At 44.2% G+C, this 24,520-nt stretch overlaps 1 protein-coding gene across 1 annotated transcript in view; it reads left to right on the top strand.

Annotated features, from left to right (window-relative positions):
* Positions 1–24,520, top strand: part of LOC124608606 (G-protein coupled receptor Mth2-like) — a 247,523-nt gene that overhangs the window by 136,361 nt on the left and 86,642 nt on the right. Inside the window, exon 2 of the mRNA XM_047140000.1 lies at positions 18,680–18,893. Within this exon, the coding sequence (XP_046995956.1) occupies positions 18,680–18,893 (214 nt within the window). The remainder of the gene's footprint in view (positions 1–18,679; positions 18,894–24,520) is intronic.

The raw sequence follows: 24,520 nt of genomic DNA, 5'->3' as shown, positions 1-24,520 counted from the left end.
CGGGTCTCCCGCATCGTTCCCCTAACCTCTGCCAAGAAGCACTGGACTTCATTTCCATTTTCCATCACTATGGAAGCGGTTGTTTAGTAGTGTATCTCGTTCCGTGCTGCGTGTACAAAATTCAGTGGGCTGAAGAAACGAGAGAGAGGAAAACAACTATAACCATCTCGCAATTTCTTATTTTAAATACATTTCTAGAGAGAGTTCGCTTCAATCCTTATACAGAAACTGTTGTCACGAGGTAGAAGTGTCAGGCAGAGCACAATGAAAGAAGAAATGCGTGAGTTTTTTTTAACCCGTTACTATTCACAAAAATATGGCAAAAGTCAGCTAAACAGATAATTAAAAATCTCATTGAATCGCAATAAAATTACATTTTCTTTAGTAAATGTCACGGTACCTCTTGGTGACTTCGATCCTCAGATGATGCACACGTTTTCGACGATTGATATATACCGTATCTGTGGCCGATAAAAACGAATGCCTAGTCTGCACGTTTTTGTCTACGTTAAACTGAAACACCATTACGAACTCCTTTTAATTTCCTTTTTGTCAAATACAGAAGGAAGGAAGATTAAGCATTAAAATCCCGTCGACTACGAAGCCATTAGCAACGGAGCACAAGCTAGAATTGAGGGAGAACAGAGGTGGGAAACGTTCGTGCCCTCTTCAAAGCAGCAATCCCAGTACTTACCTTAAGCAATTTAGGGGAACAATGGAAAACCTAGATGGGGATGGACTGACCAGGATATGAACCACCGTCCTCCCACGTGTGAGCCCCGTGTCTTACCATCACGCCACACCGCTGCTCGTTGCCGAGCGTTGTGGAGCGAGTTTCGCTCTTTGCCATCCATCGCTCATATTCGGGTTTTTGTTGATGTGGCAAAAATACTTTAAAAATGGATCTGTTGGGACGATGTACTTACAGAGACAAAATGATCACCTTTTTTTTGTATCGATCTCGTACAACATCGTTGAATAGTCTTAAAATGCAACTTAACTCACTCTATGGCAGAATGAGATGCTTGATCACGAGTTTACGTCGGTGTACTTCGGGGACGTAAAGCTAATGGATCAATACAGAAGTCTCTGCGTAGAGTGCAATAGAGTGTATTTCGCAGTATTATTATTCATGATTTTTCTGATATATTCATAAATGTAAATTGAAAGATGTAAATGTGTGCCTCACCACCTTCCTTAATCTCCCTTTACCTTGTCCTTTACGTCATTAAGTGAAACGAAAGAAGGCAGCAATATGTCTCGAACTGCGCAGTACTGTGAGTTCCAGGAGTTTAAGTACTGCCACACTGAAAACTTCGAGGTACGAAGAACTGGCGGCGCATTGTTTCCCAACCTATGAACGGGTCATAGATGTTTGTAGGCTGGGACACTAGCTACCCGTTCAACGATCTTTTTACTGTCTGACTGAGATCTTCCGACGTTGATGATCAATATGGATTGTGGCCACGAAAGCCTTAATAATTTTGTTTTATGTACAGGTATCCTTCGATCTTCAACAACGCAATTGAGCTGGACTATGGTTTTGGTACCAATGAACTGTAATTTGTCCCTAGAGATAATGGTCTTCCGTCTTATCCTCGACGACTTTAGATTCTACTTCTCGTAATAAGGCGTACACGTTTGTATTTATTGTTCTACCTACATAGGAGGCAATCAGTCTTTCTACATTTGGTTGTATTGAGCAATTCTCTCTTGCAGTTTTCCTTTAGCAGCACATCTCATTGCTAGTATGCTCTATCCCGAAACTCTCAACGTTCTCCGGTGATACCGTATTTCGTGTTTGAGTCTCTGCTTGGCTTACAGCAGAATGAAAATTCGTTGGCCTGTTCCAAAAAAACTGTAAGATGAAGTAATTACATCTTTCCCGCGTTTATACGCTCTAAGACAAAAGAAACGAGGCACCACGCAGAAATTATCCACATGGGAAGGGAATTGGTAGGTGTGATGTACATATACAGACAAAAATTAATTACAATTTCAAAAAAATTGGATGATTTATTCGAAGAAAGAGGTTCACAAACTGAGCAAGTCAATAACTCGCTGGTCCAGCTCTGGCCCTTACGCAGGCAGTTACTGAGCTTGGAACTGATTGACAGCGTTGCCGGATGTCCTCCTAAGGGATATCGCGTCATATTATGTCAAAGTGGCGCGTTAGATCGCCAAAATCCCGAGCTGGTTGGAGAGCCCTGCCCATAATCCTCCATACGTTCTCAGCTGGGGAGAGATCCGGCGACGATCTGGCCCAGGTAGGGTTTGGAAATCATGAAAACAAGCAATAAAAACTTCTTCCGTGTACGGGCGGGCATTATGTTGCTGAAATGTAAACCCAGGATGGCTCACCATGAAGGGCAACAAATCAGGACGTAGGCGGGACTGCTACGGTCGCAGGTTCGAATCCTTCCTCGGGCATGGATGTGTGTGATGTCCTTAGGTTAGTTAGGTTTACGTAGTTCCAAGTTCTAGGGGACTGATGACCACAGAAGTTAAGTCCCATAGTGCTCAGAGCCATTTGAACCAAATCAGGGCGTAGAATATCGTTGACGTACCGCTGTGCCGTAAGTCTACCGTGGATTACAGCCAAAGGGACTCTGCTATGAAAAGAAATGACATACCCAGATCATTACACCCGGTTGTTGGGCCATATAGTGGGCGACAGTGAGGTTAGTACCCCACTGCTGTCTGGGGCGCCCTCAGACACGTCTTCTCTGGTCATCGGGGCTCAGTTCAAAGGGGGAATAATCCCTGTAGACAATTCTGTTCCAGTTAGTTGGATTCCGGGCCGAATGGACTCTACACAGCATCCTGAATAGTAGTTTGGTTGCCGCTTTACCCAATGATTTTAGAAATTCCAAAGGAGTTTTGTATCTTCAGTCTTAAGGTATTTATGAATACATATATCTGACAGTAATCCCAGATTCCTAGTGCTTTTTGAGGCTCAGATTGACGTGATGTACGACAAACAATGGTCCCGTTCCAGGTGAAGTTTGCATTGCGCAGTGGTGATAGTGAGTGAAAACTCGGCATTGTCAAGGTAAATAATGTACTGACAAAAAGGAAATCACTAGGTCAAGTGTAGTACAGTGTAGGATGTGTCGCAACTTGTGGGTCGTGCCGCGCCTGCACGGGTCGCAGGCGGGCCAAGGCGAGGCTGCGACGCTCCAGTTGGCGTCGAGGCATCCACAGCGACAGCTGCTGACGTCAGCGGCCGGCGAGGCGTGCGGGCCAGGCTGCGTCTGGTGAACGGCACGATCGAGAGGCCGCTGCGGTCGGCCAGGAGCGCAGCCTCCCTACCATCTGCTTCCTCAGTCCGAATCAATTAATTCGCACTTCCTCTAATGGCATCCGCAGTCAGCCGCACAACGCATATTAAGGAAAACCCAAGGGCAAGTATGACGTCATCAAAATTTCGAAACAGACTACCGCGAAGTTTATGCATCTAGTCTGATGTACTAACCGCGGCACCTCATTTTGCATCCACGTATACCGTAATCATTTTATGTTCCAAGGTCGTCTGCTTCGGAAGCGCAGTCAACTGACAAGGGTCAGAGCTCCACACACACCACTGGTATTCCTACTGTTCTGCTGTGCACTTGTAGTAGGTAGCGCGTCTGTTCAAAGTTACGTCGTTCCTTTGCACTGGTCACAATCCGTCGCCGTGCTCAACCTTGCCCCTGCAACAATAAAATTGTCACTGCCTCTATTGCGTCCCGGAATCTACATGTGATCAAGTAAATAATAATTCCATGTGCTCAACGGTCTAGTGCAAGTCTTGCAACTGGACTCCACTTCGGAAACTCGAACTTGCGTGTCCCAAACGTAGCTCCCGAGGTATAGGCGTAGCATCCTTGACTACTAATTAAAACGTTCTAGGTCTCGAGTTATAACCATACCGCGGCTTAAATTAAGTTTTCCGGCATAAGAAGTCACCTTCTTTCTCCCACCGTCCTTGTCAAAGAGGGCGGAGGAGCGGACAGAGGATCGAGTCACTCTATCGTCCTTGGGCTGAGAAACTGCCCCTAAGAGGGGGGAGGAATCGGCAATGATCAACCGCATGAGGATGCAGAAGGCAATGGAAATCACTGCATTAAAGACACACAATGTGCATCCAAAGGACATGTGACCTGTAATTGAAAAATGTGTCACGATGATCTCTCCGTTGGCAAAAAGTTCCGGATTAGTCCTCCACTCGGATCTTCTGGAGGAAACTGCCAATGGGGAGGTGACCATGAGAAACAGATGGGATAACCAACAACACGGTAGCATTCTACGAGTCGGAGAATGGAACGTCAGGAGTGTGAGTAGTAGGAAAGCTAGAAAATCTCAGAAGGAAAATCCAAAGGCTCAATCTAGATTTAGTGAAATGAAATGGAGAGAAGACAAGGATTTCTGGTCAGACGAATGTAAAGTAATATCAACAGCAGCAGAAAATTGTCGCTTATGACCTTTGCTGTTTTTCGCCTTAAAGCAACGAAAAACAGAAAATTATATAACTAGAATAGGATTCATTATGAGTAGGGAACTAGGGCAGAAGGTAAGCTACCGTGAACAGTTCAGTACTTGTAATAGGGTTGTTCTCATCAGATTAGACAGCTAACCAACGCCGACAAAGATAGTTCAGGTATACAAGGCGACATCGTAAGCGGCCGATGAAGATATAGAGAAATTATATGACGATACTGAACGGGTAATTTAGTATGTAAAGGGAACTGAAAAACTAATAGTCTAATTGGGGGGGGGGGGGGGGGAGGTGGAACGCTGTTGTAAGAGAAGGAATAGAAGAAAGGGCTACGGGAGAATAAGATTGATGGTAGGAATGAGAGAGAAGGAAGACGTACTGAGATCTGCAATAAATTCCAGATGGCAATAGCGAACACTCTGTCCAAGAATCACAAAAGGAGGAGGTATACTTGGAAAACACCGGGAGACACAGAAAGATTCCAGCTGGGTTATATCTCGGTCAGACAGAGATTGCAAAATCAGATATTCGATTGTACAGCGTACCCGGATGTAGATATAGACAGAACGCAATTTAGTGATGATACAGAGCAGGCCGACGTTGACGAGAATCGTCCGAAAGAATCAATGCAAAAGGAAGTGTGATACTGAAATACTGAGGACTAACGAGGGAACGCCGTGCTGGATCCCAACAGCCTCGTATCATTAGCAGTCGAGATGACAGGCATCTTATCCGCATGGCTGTAACGGATCGTGCAGCCACGTCTCGATCCCTGAGTCAACAGATGGGGACGTTTGCAAGACAACAACTACACTCCTGGAAATTGAAATAAGAACACCGTGAATTCATTGTCCCAGGAAGGGGAAACTTCATTGACACATTCCTGGGGTCAGATACATCACATGATCACACTGACAGAACCACAGGCACATAGACACAGGCAACAGAGCATGCACAATGTCGGCACTACTACAGTGTATACCTACCTTTCGCAGCAATGCAGGCTGCTATTCTCCCATGGAGACGATCGTAGAGATGCTGGATGTAGTCCTGTGGAACGGCTTGCCATGCCATTTCCACCTGGCGCCTCAGTTGGACCAGCGTTCGTGCTGGACGTGCAGACCGCGTGAGACGACGCTTCATCCAGTCCCAAACATGCTCAATGGGAGACAGATCCGGAGATCTTGCTGGCCAGGGTAGTTGACTTACACCTTCTAGAGCACGTTGGGTGGCACGGGATACAGGCGGACGTGCATTGTCCTGTTGGAACAGCAAGTTCCCTTGCCGGTCTAGGAATGGTATAACGATGGGTTCGATGACGGTTTGGATGCACCGTGCACTATTCAGTGTCCCCTCGACGATCACCAGTGGTGTACGGCCAGTGTAGGAGATCGCTCCCCACACCATGATGCCGGGTGTTGGCCCTGTGTGCCTCGGTCGTATGCAGTCCTGATTGTGGCGCTCACCTGCACGGCGCCAAACACGCATACGACCATCATTGGCACCAAGGCAGAAGCGACTCTCATCGCTGAAGACGACACGTCTCCATTCGTCCCTCCATTCACGCCTGTCGCGACACCACTGGAGGCGGGCTGCACGATGATGGGGCGTGAGCGGAAGACGGCCTAACGGTGTGCGGGACCGTAGCCCAGCTTCATGGAGACGGTTGCGAATGGTCCTCGCCGATACCCCAGGAGCAACAGTGTCCCTAATTTGCTGGGAAGTGGCGGTGCGGTCCCCTACGGCACTGCGTAGGATCCTACGGTCTTGGCGTGCATCCGTGCGTCGCTGCGGTCCGGTCCCAGGTCGACGGGCACGTGCACCTTCCGCCGACCACTGGCGACAACATCGATGTACTGTGGAGACCTCACGCCCGACGTGTTGAGCAATTCGGCGGTACGTCCACCCGGCCTCCCGCATGCCCACTATACGCCCTCGCTCAAAGTCCGTCAACTGCACATACGGTTCACGTCCACGCTGTCGCGGCATGCTACCAGTGTTAAAGACTGCGATGGAGCTCCGTATGCCACGGCAAACTGGCTGACACTGACGGCGGCGGTGCACAAATGCTGCGCAGCTAGCGCCATTCGACGGCCAACACCGCGGTTCCTGGTGTGTCCGCTGTGCCGTGCGTGTGATCATTGCTTGTACAGCCCTCTCGCAGTGTCCGGAGCAAGTATGGTGGGTCTGACACACCGGTGTCAATGTGTTCTTTTTTCCATTTCCGGGAGTGTATATGCACGAACAGTTCGACGACGTTTGCAGCAGCATGGACTATCAGCTCGGAGACCATGGCTGCGGTTACCCTTGACGCTGCATCACAGACAGGAGCGCCTGAATTGGTGTACTCAACGATGAACCTGGGTGCACGAATGGCAAAATGTCATTTTTTCGGATGAATCCAGGTTCTGTTTACAGCATCATGATGGTCGCATCCGTGTTTGCCGACATCGCGGTGAACGCACATTGGAAGCGTGTATTCGTCATGGCCATTCTGGTGTATCACCCGGCGTGATGGTATGGGGTGCCATTGGTTACACGTCTCGGTCACCTCTTGTTCGCATTGACGGCACTTTGAACAGTGGACGTTACATTTAAGACGTGTTACGACCCGTGGCTCTATCCTTCATTCGATCCCTGCGAAACCCTACATTTCAGCAGGATAATGCACGCCCGCATGTTGCAGGTCCTGTACGGGCCTTTCTGGATACAGAAAATGTTCGACTGCTGCCGTGGCCAGCACATTCTCCAGATCTTTCACCAATTGAGAACGTCTAGTCAATGGTGGCGACCAACTGGCTCGTCACAATACGCCAGTCACTACTCTTGATGAACTGTGGTATCGTGTTGAAGCTGCATGGGCAGCTGTACCTGTACACGCCATCCGAGGTCTGCTTGACTCATTGCCCAGGCGTATCAAGGCCGTTATTACGACGAGAGGTGGTTGTTGTGGGTACTGATTTCTCAGGATCTATGCACCCAAATTGCGTGAAAATGTAATCACATGTCAGTTCTAGTATAATATATTTGTCCAATGAATACCCGTTTATCATCTGCATTTCTTCTTGGTGTAGCAATTTTAATGGCCAGTAGTGTACTTCCTAAACGAAAAAGTTTGTAAGCCTTTCGTGTGCCTCCGTGGTTAACGTACATCGCGCATGGCAAATGGCGTTATCCAAAACCGGCGCCGAGGCAACTGTGATACACCATGGGGCATAGATGAAAGGGGTGAACAATGGCTGCGGAGGTGTATACAGGTGAATAGGCGTGAAACTGTTGTGCAGCTATCCACCCAGATGAACCAAGGAGCTACCAACAGTGTCGCCTCAAAAGACCGTGCAGTGAAAGTTGCTGTATACGGGTCTCCACAGCAGGCGCCTGGTTCATGCACCCATACTGACTGCTGTTCATCAGCGGCGGAGGCTGGAATTTGAACTCCAGTACCGCAACTGGACGTCCTCTTACTGGCGACAGATGAATCTCATTTTATGCTCCATTGGACAGATGGCCTTTGGCGTGTACAGCATGAAACGTCTGAAAGCAAAAGGTCCAGCCCAGAGAAGGAAGTGTTATAAGTACGGGTTATGTTTTCGTGGGTGATCTCGTCAATCTGGAAGGCACTATGGATCAACACTAGTCTGCATCTGTGCATGCAGTTTGTTTTCCTCGACACAACGGCATATACCAGCCGAACAAAGCAACGTGGCAAACAACTCGCAGTCAACGTGCGTACTTCGAAGAGCACCACGATGAGTTTACCGTATTCCCCTGACCACCAAGCGCCCAGGATTAAAACCCAATCGACTTTCTGTGGAACCATCTCGATCTGGATGTTGTCGTCATGAATCTTCAAACGAGAAACCTAGCGCAGCTGGGCATGGTACTGGAGTCTGTATGGTTCCACATCCCCTGTCGGTACCTTCCAGAACGTCATTGACTCTCTTCCTGCACATCTCGCACAGGTCAGCGCTGTAAAAGGTCGTTATTCGGGCTTCTGTCACATTAATGTGAGTGGACAGCGTAGTTTCCACGAAGAACTGGCCGGTTCCATTCCTGGAACAAAAAATTTCTCCAGCCTGCTATTAAGTCTACAAGCTATCATGGGGCTGTCATCAAACCGTAATACTCGATTTGTCAGTATTGCAATTCTAGCCTTCTGAAATCAGAGGTGGAAAAAGCTTCTTATCTTTTTCAGAAAGCTAGCCTATACTCTACACTCCATGGTCTACCACCGAGATGTGGAATCTCCAGCTCAGAGCAATTGCACAAAATTCTTACCCATCGGCGTTCTAGTGAATTGGCATTGTGATCAGAGATTACATTTTGCCTCTGAATGGGGTTTCAATTAAATTTGCCACCCCTTCCGATAATTACGCAGCTGAAAAGTAAGATATTTACGCCCCAGAAAAGTAAAATTACCTTATTTCATCAGAATATTAGCGGATTGTGTAATAATGTAGAAGAGTTTCCTGTCTGTTTAGAAAATTTAGAGCTCTGAAAAGATAAACATTCTGTGCCTGTCTGAGCACCACATAACCACAGGATTAGATAAGTTACATGCAAAATATTACACTACTGCAGCTTACTCGTGTAGAAATGACATAGGAAAAGGAGAAGTTGTTACATACGTTAAGACAAAACCCAAGTTAAAAAACATTGAGTCAAGTAGATTTTGTAGTGATCAGCACATACAAGTATGTGCTTGTGAATTAATAGTGAAAAATAGTTCACTTTTAATTGTAAATGTATATAGATCCCACTGGGAAATTTTGCTGGCTGCCTTACTGTGCTATCTGTTGGACAGTAACAGGCAGTTAATAGTCTGTGGTGACTCAAACGCAGATTTTTTAAAAGATTCGGATAGGAAAACTGATCTGGAAACCTTATTTGGACCCTACAATTTGGTCTCAGTAACTAACTTTCCAAAACGGTTGGATACAGACGGTAGGGCCCTAATTAAAATTTTTCTCTTAATGAAGCTCAAAGTAAGAAAATAAGTGTTTACCTAATACCAAATGCTTATTCTGATCATTATGCACGGTTAGGATAAATACCATAGCGTCTTACGATATGGATACTACTCAGTGGAAATCACTTAGAAAATTAATGAAATAATTAAATGTTTTTAATAATAGTTTACAGATGATGACATGAGAGGTAATTCATAATGAACCAAATGTTAACATAAAATTTAATCTATTCCATGACACATTCACATCGTTATTTGAAAATAGCTTTCCAATTAAGCTAAGCAGAAACAACACTAAGCAGCTGCGTAAAAAGGTATGTTGTGAAAGGAAAAGGGAAATGTATCTTTTGGCTAGAACACGTAGGGGTCCTGCAGTAATTTCACAATACAAAAACTACTCATAATTACTAAAATAAACGTTATTAAAAAATCAAACAACATGAACATACTGTTAGAAATCAGTAGTTCCGACAACAGACTTAAGGCTACATGGAAAGTGGTGAAACGAGAGACAGGGCAACCAAGCACAGAACAAGAATTCACTATTATTGAACTCAATGGAAGGGCTATGAGGGATGAGTCACAGATAGCAAATGCATTTGATAATGATTTCTTAAATACTGTGGAAAGCATAGGGACAACAGCTCAAGAGGACTGTAGCATGCTGAAAATTTAACTTTCACGAAATTCAATTATATGAATGTATCACCAACTTCTTCTCCTGCGGTTAAGGAAACTATACATTCTCTCAAAAATAAAAGCTCATCTGGTTTTGATGGTTTTTCCAATACAGTACTAAAACTTCGTTATACAATAAACCCAGTCTTACCTGAAATGTGTAATGCATCACTGACTCAAGGCGTTTTTCCAGAGAGACAGAAATACGCCGTTGTTAAACCACTCTTTAAGAAAGGTGATAAAAGAGGTGTCAGTAACCACTGGCCTGTTTCACTGTTGACAACGTTCTCCAAAATTTTTGAGAAGATGATGTATTCTAGAATAATATCTCACCTTAGTAACAATAGTATCCTTAGTAAATCACAATTTGGGTTTCAGAATGTTTGCTCTACTGATAACGCCATTTGCACGTTCACTCACCAGATTTTACAAGCTTTTAATATCAAAATAGGGCCGGTTGATATTTTCTGAGACCCCTCTAAAGCATTTGACTGTGCGATCACAGTATTCTATATAAACTGATGTTTTATGGGATTGATAGTACAGCCAACCAGTGAATCATATCATATCCAACCAAAAGAACGCAGAAAGTTTTACTTAGTAATCAAGCAGTATAATTCAAGGACTAATTCTGACTGGGGCGAAATCACGTATGTGGTTCCCCAAGATTCACACTTAGGTCCACTACTGTTCCTCACATTGTAAACGATCTTCTGTCTAGTATGCAACAAGCAGAAATAGTTCTTTTTAGCGATGATACTTATATTTGTAATCAATCCAAGCATATGTGCAGAAACAGAAGGTATGGTAAACAAAGTTTTAAAAGTTTCTTTGACTGGTTTTCTGTGAATGATCTCACCCTCAATTTTAAAAAGAACCATCATACTCCGTTCTGAACATCCAGAGGTACTACACCAATGATAAGTGTAACACATGGTGAGGAAATAATGAATAGGGTGGAAACTTCAAAATTCTGAGTGATTCATATTGATGAGAATTTAAATTCAAAAAAGAACATTTTGGAACCTCTAAAACAACTCAGTTCAGCCACGTTTGCGCTTAGAATCATAGCAAATGTTGGAAAGAGACAAATAAGTAAGTTGACATACACTCCTGGAAATTGAAATAAGAACACCGTGAATTCATTGTCCCAGGAAGGGGAAACTTTATTGACACATTACTGGGGTCAGATACATCACATGATCACACTGACAGAACCACAGGCACATAGACACAGGCAACAGAGCATGCACAATGTCGACACTAGTACAGTGTATATCCACCTTTCGCAGCAATGCAGGCTGCTATTCTCCCATGGAGACGATCGTAGAGATGCTGGATGTAGTCCTGTGGAACGGCTTGCCATGCCATTTCCACCTGGCGCCTCAGTTGGACCAGCGTTCGTGCTGGACGTGCAGACCACGTGAGACGACGCTTCATCCAGTCCCAAACATGCTCAATGGGGGACAGGTCCGGAGATCTTGCTGGCCAGGGTAGTTGACTTACACCTTCTAGAGCACGTTGGGTGGCACGGGATACAGGCGGACGTGCATTGTCCTGTTGGAACAGCAAGTTCCCTTGCCGGTCTAGGAATGGTAGAACGATGGGTTCGATGACGGTTTGGATGTACCGTGCACTATTCAGTGTCCCCTCGACGATCACCAGTGGTGTACGGCCAGTGTAGGAGATCGCTCCCCACACCATGATGCCGGGTGTTGGCCCTGTGTGCCTCGGTCGTATGCAGTCCTGATTGTGGCGCTCACCTGCACGGCGCCAAACACGCATACGACCATCATTGGCACCAAGGCAGAAGCGACTCTCATCGCTGAAGACGACACGTCTCCATTCGTCCCTCCATTCACGCCTGTCGCGACACCACTGGAGGCGGGCTGCACGATGTTGGGGCGTGAGCGGAAGACGGCCTAACGGTGTGCGGGACCGTAGCCCAGCTTCATGGAGACGGTTGCGAATGGTCCTCGCCGATACCCCAGGAGCAACAGTGCCCCTAATGTGCTGGGAAGTGGCGGTGCGGTCCCCTACGGCACTACGTAGGATCCTACGGTCTTGGCGTGCATCCGTGCGTCGCTGCGGTCCGGTCCCAGGTCGACGGGCACGTGCACCTTCCGCCGACCACTGGCGACAACATCGATGTACTGTGGAGACCTCACGCCTCACGTGTTGAGCAATTCGGCGATACGTCCACCCGGCCTCCCGCATGCCCACTATACGCCCTCGCTCAAAGTCCGTCAACTGCACATACGGTTCACGTCCACGCTGTCGCGGCATGCTACCAGTGTTAAAGACTGCGATGGAGCTCCGTATGCCACGGCAAACTGGCTGACACTGACGGCGGCGGTGCACAAATGCTGCGCAGCTAGCGCCATTCGACGGCCAACACCGCGGTTCCTGGTGTGTCCGCTGTGCCGTGCGTGTGATCATTGCTTGTACATCCCTCTCGCAGTGTCCGGAGCAAGTATGGTGGGTCTGACACACCGGTGTCAATGTGTTCTTTTTTCCATTTCCAGGAGTGTATTTTCATTCAGTAATGTCGTATGGAATAATGTTATGGAAGTCTTCATTGCGCAAAAACGTGCTGGAAGAATAAAATGTGGTGCTCACCTGCGGTCATCTTGTAGACATCTGTTTAATTATTTGGGCATTCTGACTACTGCTGCACGGTATATTTATTCCTTCATTACGTTTGTTGTGAATAATGCACCACAGTTGAAAAGAAACAATGAGATACATAATTACAGTACCAGAAGGAAATGACATTCATTACCCCACATTAAGGCTGTCTTTAGCACAAAAAGGGATGCACAACGCTGGAAGAAAAATTTTTGATCACTTACCCAGTGATATAAAATGTCTCATTGACAACAAAGTAAAAATTGATAACAAACTGAGAAAGTTTCTACTTGATAACTCCTCCAATTCCGTAGAAGAATTTCTATTATTGTAATGTGTCAAAGACGGTGGATAGGAATTACTAACTTACATCTGTGTATCTATTTTCTTTTTGTGAAGAAAAGAACAATCATTGGACATGTTCAGAATGTAACCGTATTTACAAATTAATTTGCGATGTGAGTGTAAAATGACACATTCCACATCATTACGATCTGTCGTGCAAAATGATCCATGGAACATGTAGCTGACTAACTAACTAACGAAGTGGTAAGTACAACATCCAGATAGGCGCCTAGTTCCTGCTATTATACATTGTAATGCTGAGAAAAATTTGTACTCATCTAATAGGAGACACTGTTGCTTAGTAAATCTTCCCAAAAGACAGATCCGTGCAGCACAGAGAAAATGCAGCTATTACGATGGAGTCGCCCTTTGGCTACGATAGAACCACACTCACCTACTGTATAAATCTACCAATCACCTGCTGCTTGTTTCTACCACTGAAAAAGTCTTCCCTCGCATAATTCTTAGTGATTATGAGTTTAGTTTTGTTTTGACGTCTGTTTGATGCTTGGATCATATCCGAAACTCTTCGCCGATGTGGAGCGTACCTTTGGGCCTATAAACAGAATACATATTCTCTGTAAAAAGATGGCTATATGATGGCCATTAGCAAATTGGATTATTTACAACTTTATCTGCAACAATGATTGATAAATACAACACAAAAACATAAATGATATCCGCTCAGAAAAATCTTCTTCGGAGAGGAACTGTCCAGTACATACGATTTCCATTTATTTTTAAAAATTTCTTTGCCTGCCAGCAACTTTAATTAATAACGGAAATGGTCAAATATTTCTATGGTTGCGTAACTGGCTCCTTTCTGTGCAAGTTTACAACTAAGCTAACGGAGGCTGTTTTCGTCCCCAATGTTAAGTTTATGACTAGTACCATTATTTTCAATTTAAACCTGACTCTTCAGAAGAAAACTACAGACGATAGAAATATACCGTGAGGCTGTTGTTTGTAAGCCAAAATTTTTAAACAGTAGATCACGTGATGTTGGAAAATGGACACCACATGTTATCCATAAACCACGTTCAATATATAATGAACTGAACTGCTACGTCATAAAGAAAAATTAACTTGACCTTTGACTTTGACACAGATAAGACAGGAACTGCGTTGAATTTTTTCCTATATGCATAGATTTTAAAATTTTTGACCTGTGTAATATGAAAATCAGTGAAAAAATTTGCCTATAGATGAATGTTTTCTTCGTGGCTGCTGTAAGAAGAGAACGAGTTAGGTACAGGATGAGTTGGCGGTCGAAGGTTTCCGTTTCTCTGGCTCTCAGAGAACGCCAGGAAAAGTCGGAGAAAACTGCAACAACTCGCGATGAAGACTCCGTCTCTCGTGGCAGCTAAAGTACTCACAGTCGTCGTAAGATTTTCTGGAAACACTTCCAGAATGAGAACGTTGAACAACAGTGGCAGTGTGATATTTTCTTACTGACAAACTGGTCGCTTAGGGAACGTCTTTAACACACTATCTGATGGCTAAATATTTCGCGTCGTTCGGACCGTGGTAGTAGCAGAATCATCCAGTATTGTTGTATTGTTAATTTGCGAAGAAATCACTATGCACTGGATTGCTAAACACACTAATCGTTTTATGAAGGCCCGGGGATCCAACATCGAATAAAAGTTCGTAGACGATATTTACCTTCTTTTTCATAAAATAAATTTTTTATTCTTTATAATGCGATTACAGGGTGTATCTCCTCTGCTCTTCATATTATGTCTATATGTAAACTAATTATCTGAACACCCCCCCCCCCTTGCCAAAAAAAAGCCCAATCGCGATTACTTATCTCCAAAATTACAAAAGTCCAAATGCTCTTTTTTCACAGCAAAGAGCGTTGTCTCTATTACGGTAGCACTTCCTCGCTGGTCCTCGCAGCCGGAATATTACAATAATATTAGTTAACCGGTATTTTTCTTTGCCAACGTAAAGACAATGAGAGTCTACGTTGCATACGCATCTTCAGGTAATAAACATAAAGTAAATGTGGGACTGTGTTGCATACACACACTCAGTAAATAAAATACCGCTTCACTCTACATAACAAATATGGCGCAATTAGCATATGCATTGCTATGCACCATAAAAACCGCCAGTTCACATTAGGTAGGGGTATTGCAAGTGGAAACCAGATATTATCCGTATAACACGTTTCTGTGTAATAAATATTTTGTGTTTGTGTGGAATTGCCTCAGAAAATTATTAGTATAGCATGAACAAACTGAAGTATCCAAAGTGATGCTTTCATCACCAAAATAAGTAATATAAGTCTTTATTTGCCTAGATCGTGAATTGAGAAACTGTTATACCCGATTCGATTGTGCTAGCTATCCTGTTCAGATCATAAAATATTGTTACTGAGTGTAACACGTTACATGTTATACAATCAAATACAGAGTGAGTTTTGACTCAGTACTTGAATGCACAACATGACGTGTTACACGCTGTAACACAGTAAATTCGCGAGCTGTACAAATAAAGGTTATATTGAAAACAAGATCGCTTCTCCACATTTATGATCATGTCAAGCCTCATAATAGCAAAATAAGCATTAAATGTGCATCAAATGTTGCTAAACCCAAATGTTTGTGAAGATTTTTAATAGGTGTTTTACGGTTCAAGGTCTCGTCAAGAAGGCCACCCAGAAATTTTGGACTATCAGTTTTACATATTTGCGTTCTAGTCTAGTCAATGACGGAAAATTGGGGACAAAATCGTGTAGTCGCAGTTTTTTGTAAATTGGTAGAAGGGTGTATCATGAACCGCATACTAAAAATCTCCAGCGATGAGATGTGGACGAGAGCGTATAAGCACGAAACTCAGTGAAGTTGCTTTATACAACAGAGCAGGAAATTCTGGGGAGGTATAGTCTGTCTGCAGAATGAAGAACGAGCAGCACCCGTGGTGGGGGAAGTTGCCTTTCCCGAAAGAACGCTACAGGTGCCGTACAGGATGACAAATAATGTGCAGAGATCTGCATATATTTCGTCCATATTATTAAAGTCTTTGTTTTTCATGTAGTGATAATGTACTTCAACGGCCGGAGTGGCCGAGCGGTTCTAGGCGCTTAAGTCTGGAACCGCGCGACCGGTACGGTCGCATGTTCGAATCCTGCCTCGGGCATGGATGTGTGTGATGTCCTGAGGTTAGTTAGGTGTAAGTAGTTCTAAGTTCTAGGGGACTGATGACCTCAGATGTGAAGTCCCATAGTGCTCAGAGACACTTGAACCATTTTTTGATAATGGACTTCTTGGAAACTATACTCCCCCCGTTGAGCATTTCTGAACACTGTGTTGTCAGTTAGTCGTAAGGCGCACTGCTGAGGGACGGTATTACTTTGGTCAGGTTGCCTCCCATTAGGAACGTGGGTGCACTCATAGACTGTGATATGATTTGCAAATGATGGAGCGCAGCAATCAGTGGTTCTTTTTTTCAGGTTGTCTTTGCCAAATCTAGATCTCAGCTAGTGCCTGGCCATTACCAATGCACTATTTCATACTATTAATGCATGTCAGTTCCGTGTTGTTCAGGCGTCTGTAGCCGAAATCTAGATTTGCCAAATAAAACCTGCAAAAAAGGATGACTGATTGCTGTGCTCCATCATTTGTAGATCGATATGACTTTGTTGAGCACTTTGTAGTTGCTTCTTGCGACGTAGTATGTTAGATAGAGCGGCGAATAGCAAGCTTGTTCATGCATGAATGAGGGACGTGCATGATCACAATCCCTCACCCTTCTACCCTCTATCTCCACCCCCCCCCCCCCCCCCCCAACCTGGTACAGCCGCAGTGCAACACTATTTATCCCTTAATTTGGCTCTACTGCTCTTAGACGCGGTACACACATTTAATATTTGTTTGTAACCCACTCAATTTAGCAGTAAAAATTAATTTCATTAAAGCACTATCGTTAATAATCCGACACTTTTCCACCCCCGTAGTGCGGAAACTATTAGTCCTGGAGTGAAAAAAATGGAAAACATTTTATAGGAAATTTAATGTAGTTTAATTTTGTACTGAGAAACATTTTCTCTAGATCCGATATTACAGTGCAATATCGTATATATCCTCGAAACCCGACAAGCGACTTTCAGTTTCAGTGTGTCCCTTGTACAGGATTATACAGGGTGATTCAAAAAGAATACCACAACTTTAGGAATTTAAAACTCTGCAACGACAAAAGGCAGAGCTAAGCACTATCTGTCGGCGAATTAAGGGAGCTATAAATTTTCATTTAGTTGTACATTTGTTCGCTTGAGGCGCTGTTGGCTAGGCGTCAGCGTCAGTTAATGCTAAGATGCCGACCGCTCAAGAGGAAGCTTTTTGTGTTATTGAGTACGGCAGAAGTGAATCGACGACAGTTGTTCAGCGTGCATTTCGAACGAAGTATGGTGTTAAACCTCCTGATAGGTGGTGTATTAAACGTTGGTATAAACAGTTTACAGAGAATGGGTGTTTGTGCAAAGGGAAAAGTTCTGGACGGCCGAGAACGAGTGATGAAAATGTAGCACGCATCCAGCAAGCATTTGTTCGCAGCCCAGGAAAATCGACTCGCTGAGCTAGCAGAGAGCTGCAAATTCCACAATCAACTGTATGAAGAGTCCTACGAAAAAGGTTAGTTATAAAACCTGAACGTCAACTACCTGAGGCGATGGATCGGCCGCCAGGCAGCCCGTGACAGAGCACTTCATCACTGGCCTCCAAGAAGCCCTGATCATACCCCCTGCGATTTTTTCTTATGGGGGTATGTTAAGGATATGGTGTTTCGGCCACCTCTCCCAGCCACCATTGATGATTTGAAACGAGAAATAACAGCAGCTATCCAAACTGTTACGCCTGATATGCTACAGAGAGTGTGGAACGAGTTGGAGTATCGGGTTGATATTGCTCGTGTGTCTGGAGAGGGCCATATTGAACATCTCTGAACTTGTTTTTGAGTGAAAAAAAACCTTTTTAAATACTCTTTGTAATGATGTATAACAGAAGGTTATATTATGTTTCTTTCATTAAATACACATTTTTAAAGTTGTGGTTTTCTTTTTGAATCACCCTGTATTTAATGTATGTACGAGTACAGATTGTAGACACATGGTTGACAACGTATGGAACTTTGATTCTGGCCGTGAGTCGTGCTCGGGTAGCCCAATAGTAGGACGTCCATTCGCGATAAGCGGGAAATCCGGGTTCGAATCCCGATCTGTCACAAATATTCATTGTCTTCATTCCATTATACAGCTGATGGTTGTCCTTATTCGTAGCTGGAAACACATTTCCTGTATTTGGGCTAGTAGCCACGCTTTTAGAGTTATTCAAGAAAAAATGAAAAAGTGCCCTTTAACCCCCAGCCCCACCCTCACAACACACTGTGCTGGAGTTTTACTGTGTTTTTAATGATATTTCCTCGTATCACTTTCAAAAAAAAAATTGTGACTGCAGGATTTTCCCCCCTATTCTACCATTTTTTATCTTCGTTGACTGGACTATTCCACCGTACGGTATTGTTGCAGCTTGCAACCTACAGAATTTTTCTAATCCCACTGGCGTGTTGTGGTTCCGCAGCGGGCTGCGCCGCCGCCAGCTACCTGTGCTGCCCCGGCGGCGGCGGCCTGCCCGGGGGCCGCACGTGCGACGACGGCTCGCCGCTCAACCTGGACAACTGCTCGACCGCCTACTTCCTGGACGCCGCCGCCGAGGCCGAGCCGCTTGCAGTCGGAGACGACGGACACCTCTTCTTCGTCGCCTCCGGCATCAGGATCGACGAACCCCCTGGCAAGTACGTCCTAAAGCAAAGTAGTCATAAATCCGAATATTGTTTTGAACAGCACAGTGCTTTACCGGCCACGGTTGGAGCTTGTATGCCGTTGCCTTCCTCCAACCTTTAAACTAACTTGTACAACCAGATATAGTGGGAGTTACAGTTTAATGTTGATGTTGATTTCGAACCACGGTGCGGCTCAGTATTTTTCATGTCAGCAAACACTGACAGAGGTGAAAGGAGTGATGAGTGACAGATAAAACTCCTAGGATTGGCTGGAATTTGTAGTCTGGCATTTTACCACTGAGGCACAGAGGGAAACGGCACTCCCATTCGTTTTGCACTGATTGGGCTGGAAATTAACCAGTTTCTTAACTAGTATTTATCTTAAACGTCTATTGCAGTGAATAGAGCGCTGATCAGGGGAAAAGAATAGATTTAGCGAAAAAGACCGCTATTGCTGACTTCTTTATGCTGCAAGGTATTGGAGCATGTTCTACGCTTAATCATGGTGTTAATTTACGACGTGTAGCCGTAAAGTTTCAATTATCACATCGAAAAAATAAAGTTACGCAATCATTTCTTGTTTAATGTATGAGAAACGCCGTCTACATGATAGTCAGATCGAAAGTGGCTGCCCGATCACCTTCTGACTTAAGTTAGAATAAGGAAGAGTGAGGTCAGCAGTCAGCCAGTCAGAATCATGACCATAAGGTAGGCATTCTCGCTGGCCATTCCCTTCTCCTCTTAGCGCTGCTGCACGGCGCTGCCTTCTGACAAGACATTTAGAACCTTTGCGGCAACGGATATTGGAAACACCACCCCTCATGGGGAAATTACTCACCCTGTAAGGCGGCCACGTTGGTCTAGCCACAACCCATTTAGGAGTATTTGAGAGAGATCGGCCTATCAGTTGCATGCTAAATACTTCCTCTGCAGCAGGATTCTGGCCGAGCGACTACAATAACGAATAGCGCACATGAGCAGCTAGAAAATGTTACACTGGATAAATTAATTGAGCCCTGTATTCTTACGACAGGTTTCCTGCAAGGAGCTACCCTTAGCTTAATACTCTGAAATGTAGTCATTCTAAGTTCCATTGCCGCACGTAGTCGTAGCTATCCAACTTTACTTACGACATACTCAAAAGCATGATAGACGAGCAATGGCAGTGCTCATTATACATCAGTTAAGCAGCTGATCACAATATCTGCTCTGCGTATAAGCTGAATGATCACAACGTTTGGTCACTGTACTGCAACAGAGCACCGTAAGAGTAAGAGAAACAAATTTTTTTTATAGGATCACCTAACCAGGATCAATTGAACGACAGTAGGTTGGTTGTGAGAGTAAAATAAAGTATTTGTTCAATAAATCATATATTTACTCTTAAGATCACGGCACATACCACATTAAAATGACAGAGAATAAGCTTCCAACGTAATGAACATAAAGTCTCCTAAAACTGACTGAGAAATTGGCTACAACACAACGAGCACAACAAATTCAACTAAAATATTGAACTATAAATCTCTCTAGAAGCTAAATTTAATCAAAAATGTTCCGCTAACGCTGTGGGGAGGTACCTCATTTACGTGGAAGACTGCTTGGAAAACGCCACAAGCTTTCCTAATGTGTGCAGCTCGCAAATGCGAATTAAAAGCAAGTCCAAGAGCCACGAAACAAAACAATTAATGAGAGCAACACAAGCTGCGTACCGAATCCCGCAAATTGTGAGCTGCTCATAAAGGGGGCAGCACTAATGCAATACTTACTCCGAGCTCAGCAAACGTGCCGAACGCCACCAGATCAAGGTCACCCCAGTCGGCGTCAGCAATCGTACACCCCACGCGGCGTCAGAACCAGAAGTGTCTATCCCTCCGCAGCAGGGAAATTATTCTTCTCTAAGCCTGGGTCCTCACGTTTTAGGAAACTCTGTGTGGAAGGGATGTCTCAATGCTATTGCCAACGGGACCACCAAAACGTTGCTTTATTTACATGAATAGAGAGGAAACCTGCGACTTACAGAACGCATCTTAACATCCGAAGAAGAAGGTATTGGCTGCTATCCGTGATCGACTTATTGGATAATCCCTATGCGCTTACGCACAGTGGGAGTTAAGACGCATTTGATTGGATAACAAAATCTGAAGTGTAAGGCTCCGAATTTTCTCACGGTGACAGAGCAGAGACGCAGCGTCCCGTTCTTAGATCTACATAAAGGGGAGGTGAATTCGTCACGCTCAATGATACGCTAAGCACATGCAGTGACTTAGCGGCAGTCTGCATTCAAAGGAGAAAACCACATTTGCTGACAAAGCGTCGAGCAGGGGCTTACCGCAACCGACTTACGCAAACTGCAAAGCCTTGGTGACCAACGTCTCTCCTCTAAAGCCTTTGTGGCTGACGTCCTGTGGTCAAGCCAGATCACAGGACGAACACCTGGGCCCGCTCGTTTCTAACAGGAAAATTGTAAAATAGCCACGAACTAAGTAGAATAATAATCGGATATCGCACAGCAATATGTGACTGCCACATCACAACTCTTTGCTTGAGAGAATTATTCCTCCCCGTGTGAAACTACTCCTGTACGTAGACAATATTTGTTTTTACGCGCCAACCATCAGTCTAGATCAGGAAGCGTGTGAGGTGTCAAAGGCAGTGGCCGTATTGATAAGACATTACACAATTTTTCCAGAAAAGTCGCTAAGTGTTGCCTTCACGAAACCAGTTTTACCAGGAGGTTTGGGCAGTGTAAGGCTCTCGACTCATAAAATACAAATAAAATCCCGGGTTAGATTTCTTGGTGTTGTATTTGATTCAAGAATGAGTTGGGACTCTCATATAAAAACGCACCTAGTGCATTGGAAAAGTCTTTGAACCTTATGAAGTCACTGAAAAGAGTATGGCGGGGAGATCACTTTATACCGCGCATCGATACAGTCCCTTAGAGATAACAGATGCATGGTGTACTACAACATTGATAAAAAAATCTAGCACTTCTGGACAAATTTCAGCAGAAAAGCTTAAGCATCTGCCTCTGAACTATGCTCTCTTTCCGCACTACGTCCTTCTCCTCAGAGCGACAGAAATGCCTTAAATATTCGCAGAATAATACTGTGTGCCCGCCATATTGTACCATGAATGACGGGTACTAACCGTCGACGCATTAAAAAAGCCGCTCGCTCAAATCTATAATTATAGAAATACGAGGAAAATACAGCTGCATACACCCAAAAGAAAATATCAGCAAAATAAAATACACCGAAGTGACTAAGTTCGATACTTCCAGTGTTCCTACATGACTATCACAGAATCTATCAAAAAATCCCTCGTAGTTCATCGTACCAGGAAGAAAGGTGGCATGTTATACTCAAATATATACTAATCGATCAAAAATGAATACAGAAAATAAGATTGGAAGAGCTTTGTTCTGTCCAGTAACTACGGAAGAAAGCAAGTTTCAACTACCAGGAGAAGGTTCCATATTTCTAACTGAAACAATCGCTGTTATAAGAGCAATAAAATACGCAAAATCTCCATAGTAATAATAATCACTGACTCAGAATGTTTTCTGAAGTCAATCAGTTACATAAATTAGAACAAAAGAACTACTAAATACATCCTGGAATTAAATCATTATCATCATCCAGAAAAGAATAATGATCACATTATAGAATTCACATGGATTAAATCTCATTCCGGCAACAAATACAACAAAAGCGAATCGCCTAGCGAGAGACGCAATTATCAGTGGAAGGCACGTAAACATAAAACTACCATACTTAGATTGCTTCCTGAAAGTAAAACAACAAGCGTTTCTCTCCTGGCAGGAAGAATGGAACGAAAGCCAATAAACAAAAAGTTGTTCATACCAAGACGTCCATATTTTGCAGAATCCATAACATCAAGGAATATAAGCAGCGTCACTTGAGAGAATGTGTTTCAATTTCGGATTTTTCCCCGACTACTTAAATAAAACAGACGTATTGGAAACATGCTAGTATCAATGTAATGACGTAACAATTTATGATGGAAATCACATCTTGCTGTGCAAACGCAGTGAGAAAAACGGAATCAATTTTGTAAAGGATATTTCGAGACTAGGATCACTGCCTGCTTCTTTGCACTACCCCAGTTCTTTGGAGACAGAACCAAGAGTGCATTTGACGTCGTACACAGGTTCATACTGTAATAAGAATAAAAATCTAAAAGAAACCATGGGCGTTGAAAAAAATTAAAACTCTGAACTAAATGTTTTAGAACAAACAAGTGGTTAGTGTCAAATTGTACGTTATAGTGTAATTGAGAATATAAGGTGTCCCCAAACGAAAAGGAGACTACAGTTATCTTTAGAGAAATTTTAATAACAGTGTTACAATTAATGTTCATGTGGAAAAGCAGAACTACACCTAATTACCATTGACACTGATACACCGAGGCCAGCGTGCAGGAAGAGAGTGAACTGCTTCAGTGTAGAAACTCCTGGGTTGCTGACGGATCCAGTTTTCCACAGTGACTTGCACTTCTTATCGCAGTTGAATCTCTGACCTTTCAGAGATTGTTCCAAAGGGCCGAAGATGCGAGTCGTAGTGGGAGATATTGGGGCCGTAAAAGAATGTTTCAGAAGCGCCCATCGAAATGTTTGAATCAGTTCGAGGGACTTCATGCCCACATGTGGCCTACATTTCTCCTAGAGAAGCACTATCCCATTCGAGATATTGCCCCTGTGCTTGTTCTTGATGGTCTGTTAGAGCCTTAAGTGTTAAATACTGCTAAGAGTTAATTGTTGCTCCCTGAGGTAGCCAGTCGATGATTTGATGTCCTACATTGAAAAAGAAACTGAGCCTCACATTTCCAGCATTCGGGGCAGATTGGTCTTTTTTCCGACGTGGTTAGCCGGGATGCCGCCATTCCTTGCTCATCCGCTCGGAGACAGGGTCGAAGTGGTGAACCACGTTCCATCGCATGGCACAGTCTTCTGTTTGAAAGACGCTTGGACGCTCACTGTTTATAAAGTTTTCCAAAACAAAGCTTCTCATTTATTATATGATGCACACTGTCTTCTCTTAGCGACGACACACCAGCAATGTCACGTGTGGTGATACCACGAGTCGTTCGTATGAGCTCCTCCACAGCCGAAATCACAGCACTGGTAACGACAACGTGATCCTTCATGTTTACACGCCCCACCTCTTAACGATATTATGTACCGTGCAAGACACTGCTCTCCGAACACCTCTTTCATCCCGTGACAAATCTGTGAATCATGCTGCCCCTCTGCGCGAAGAGTTTAGATAACTGCTCTTTCTGCTGATCGGGAGGAATCCAGCATACAAAAAACTACGGAAACAACTCTCCAGAAATGAGTAAATTACTGCGAAGCCGTAACTCCGCTTATGCAACTGGGAACACCACCGTGCCAGCTCTCGGCAAACACATTCATCAACTGGAATTACATACAACGCCGCTACAGCGAATGTCTCCTTTTCAATTGGCCGTACCTTATATATATGCTCTTATCGTAGCACAAAAATGCGAATACGTCCTGGACAGCGTTAGGGACGTAAAAGAAGGATTACATTATGTCATGACGTATAACATGACTACGTCATGTCACCCAAAATGGCATTTGTCATGACGTG

The sequence above is a fragment of the Schistocerca americana genome, chromosome 1, assembly GCF_021461395.2.
Source record: "Schistocerca americana isolate TAMUIC-IGC-003095 chromosome 1, iqSchAmer2.1, whole genome shotgun sequence".
Taxonomy (NCBI): Eukaryota; Metazoa; Arthropoda; class Insecta; order Orthoptera; family Acrididae; genus Schistocerca; species Schistocerca americana.
The sequence above is the reverse complement of the archived record's forward strand: the minus strand, read 5'-3'. Positions and strand labels throughout refer to the sequence as shown.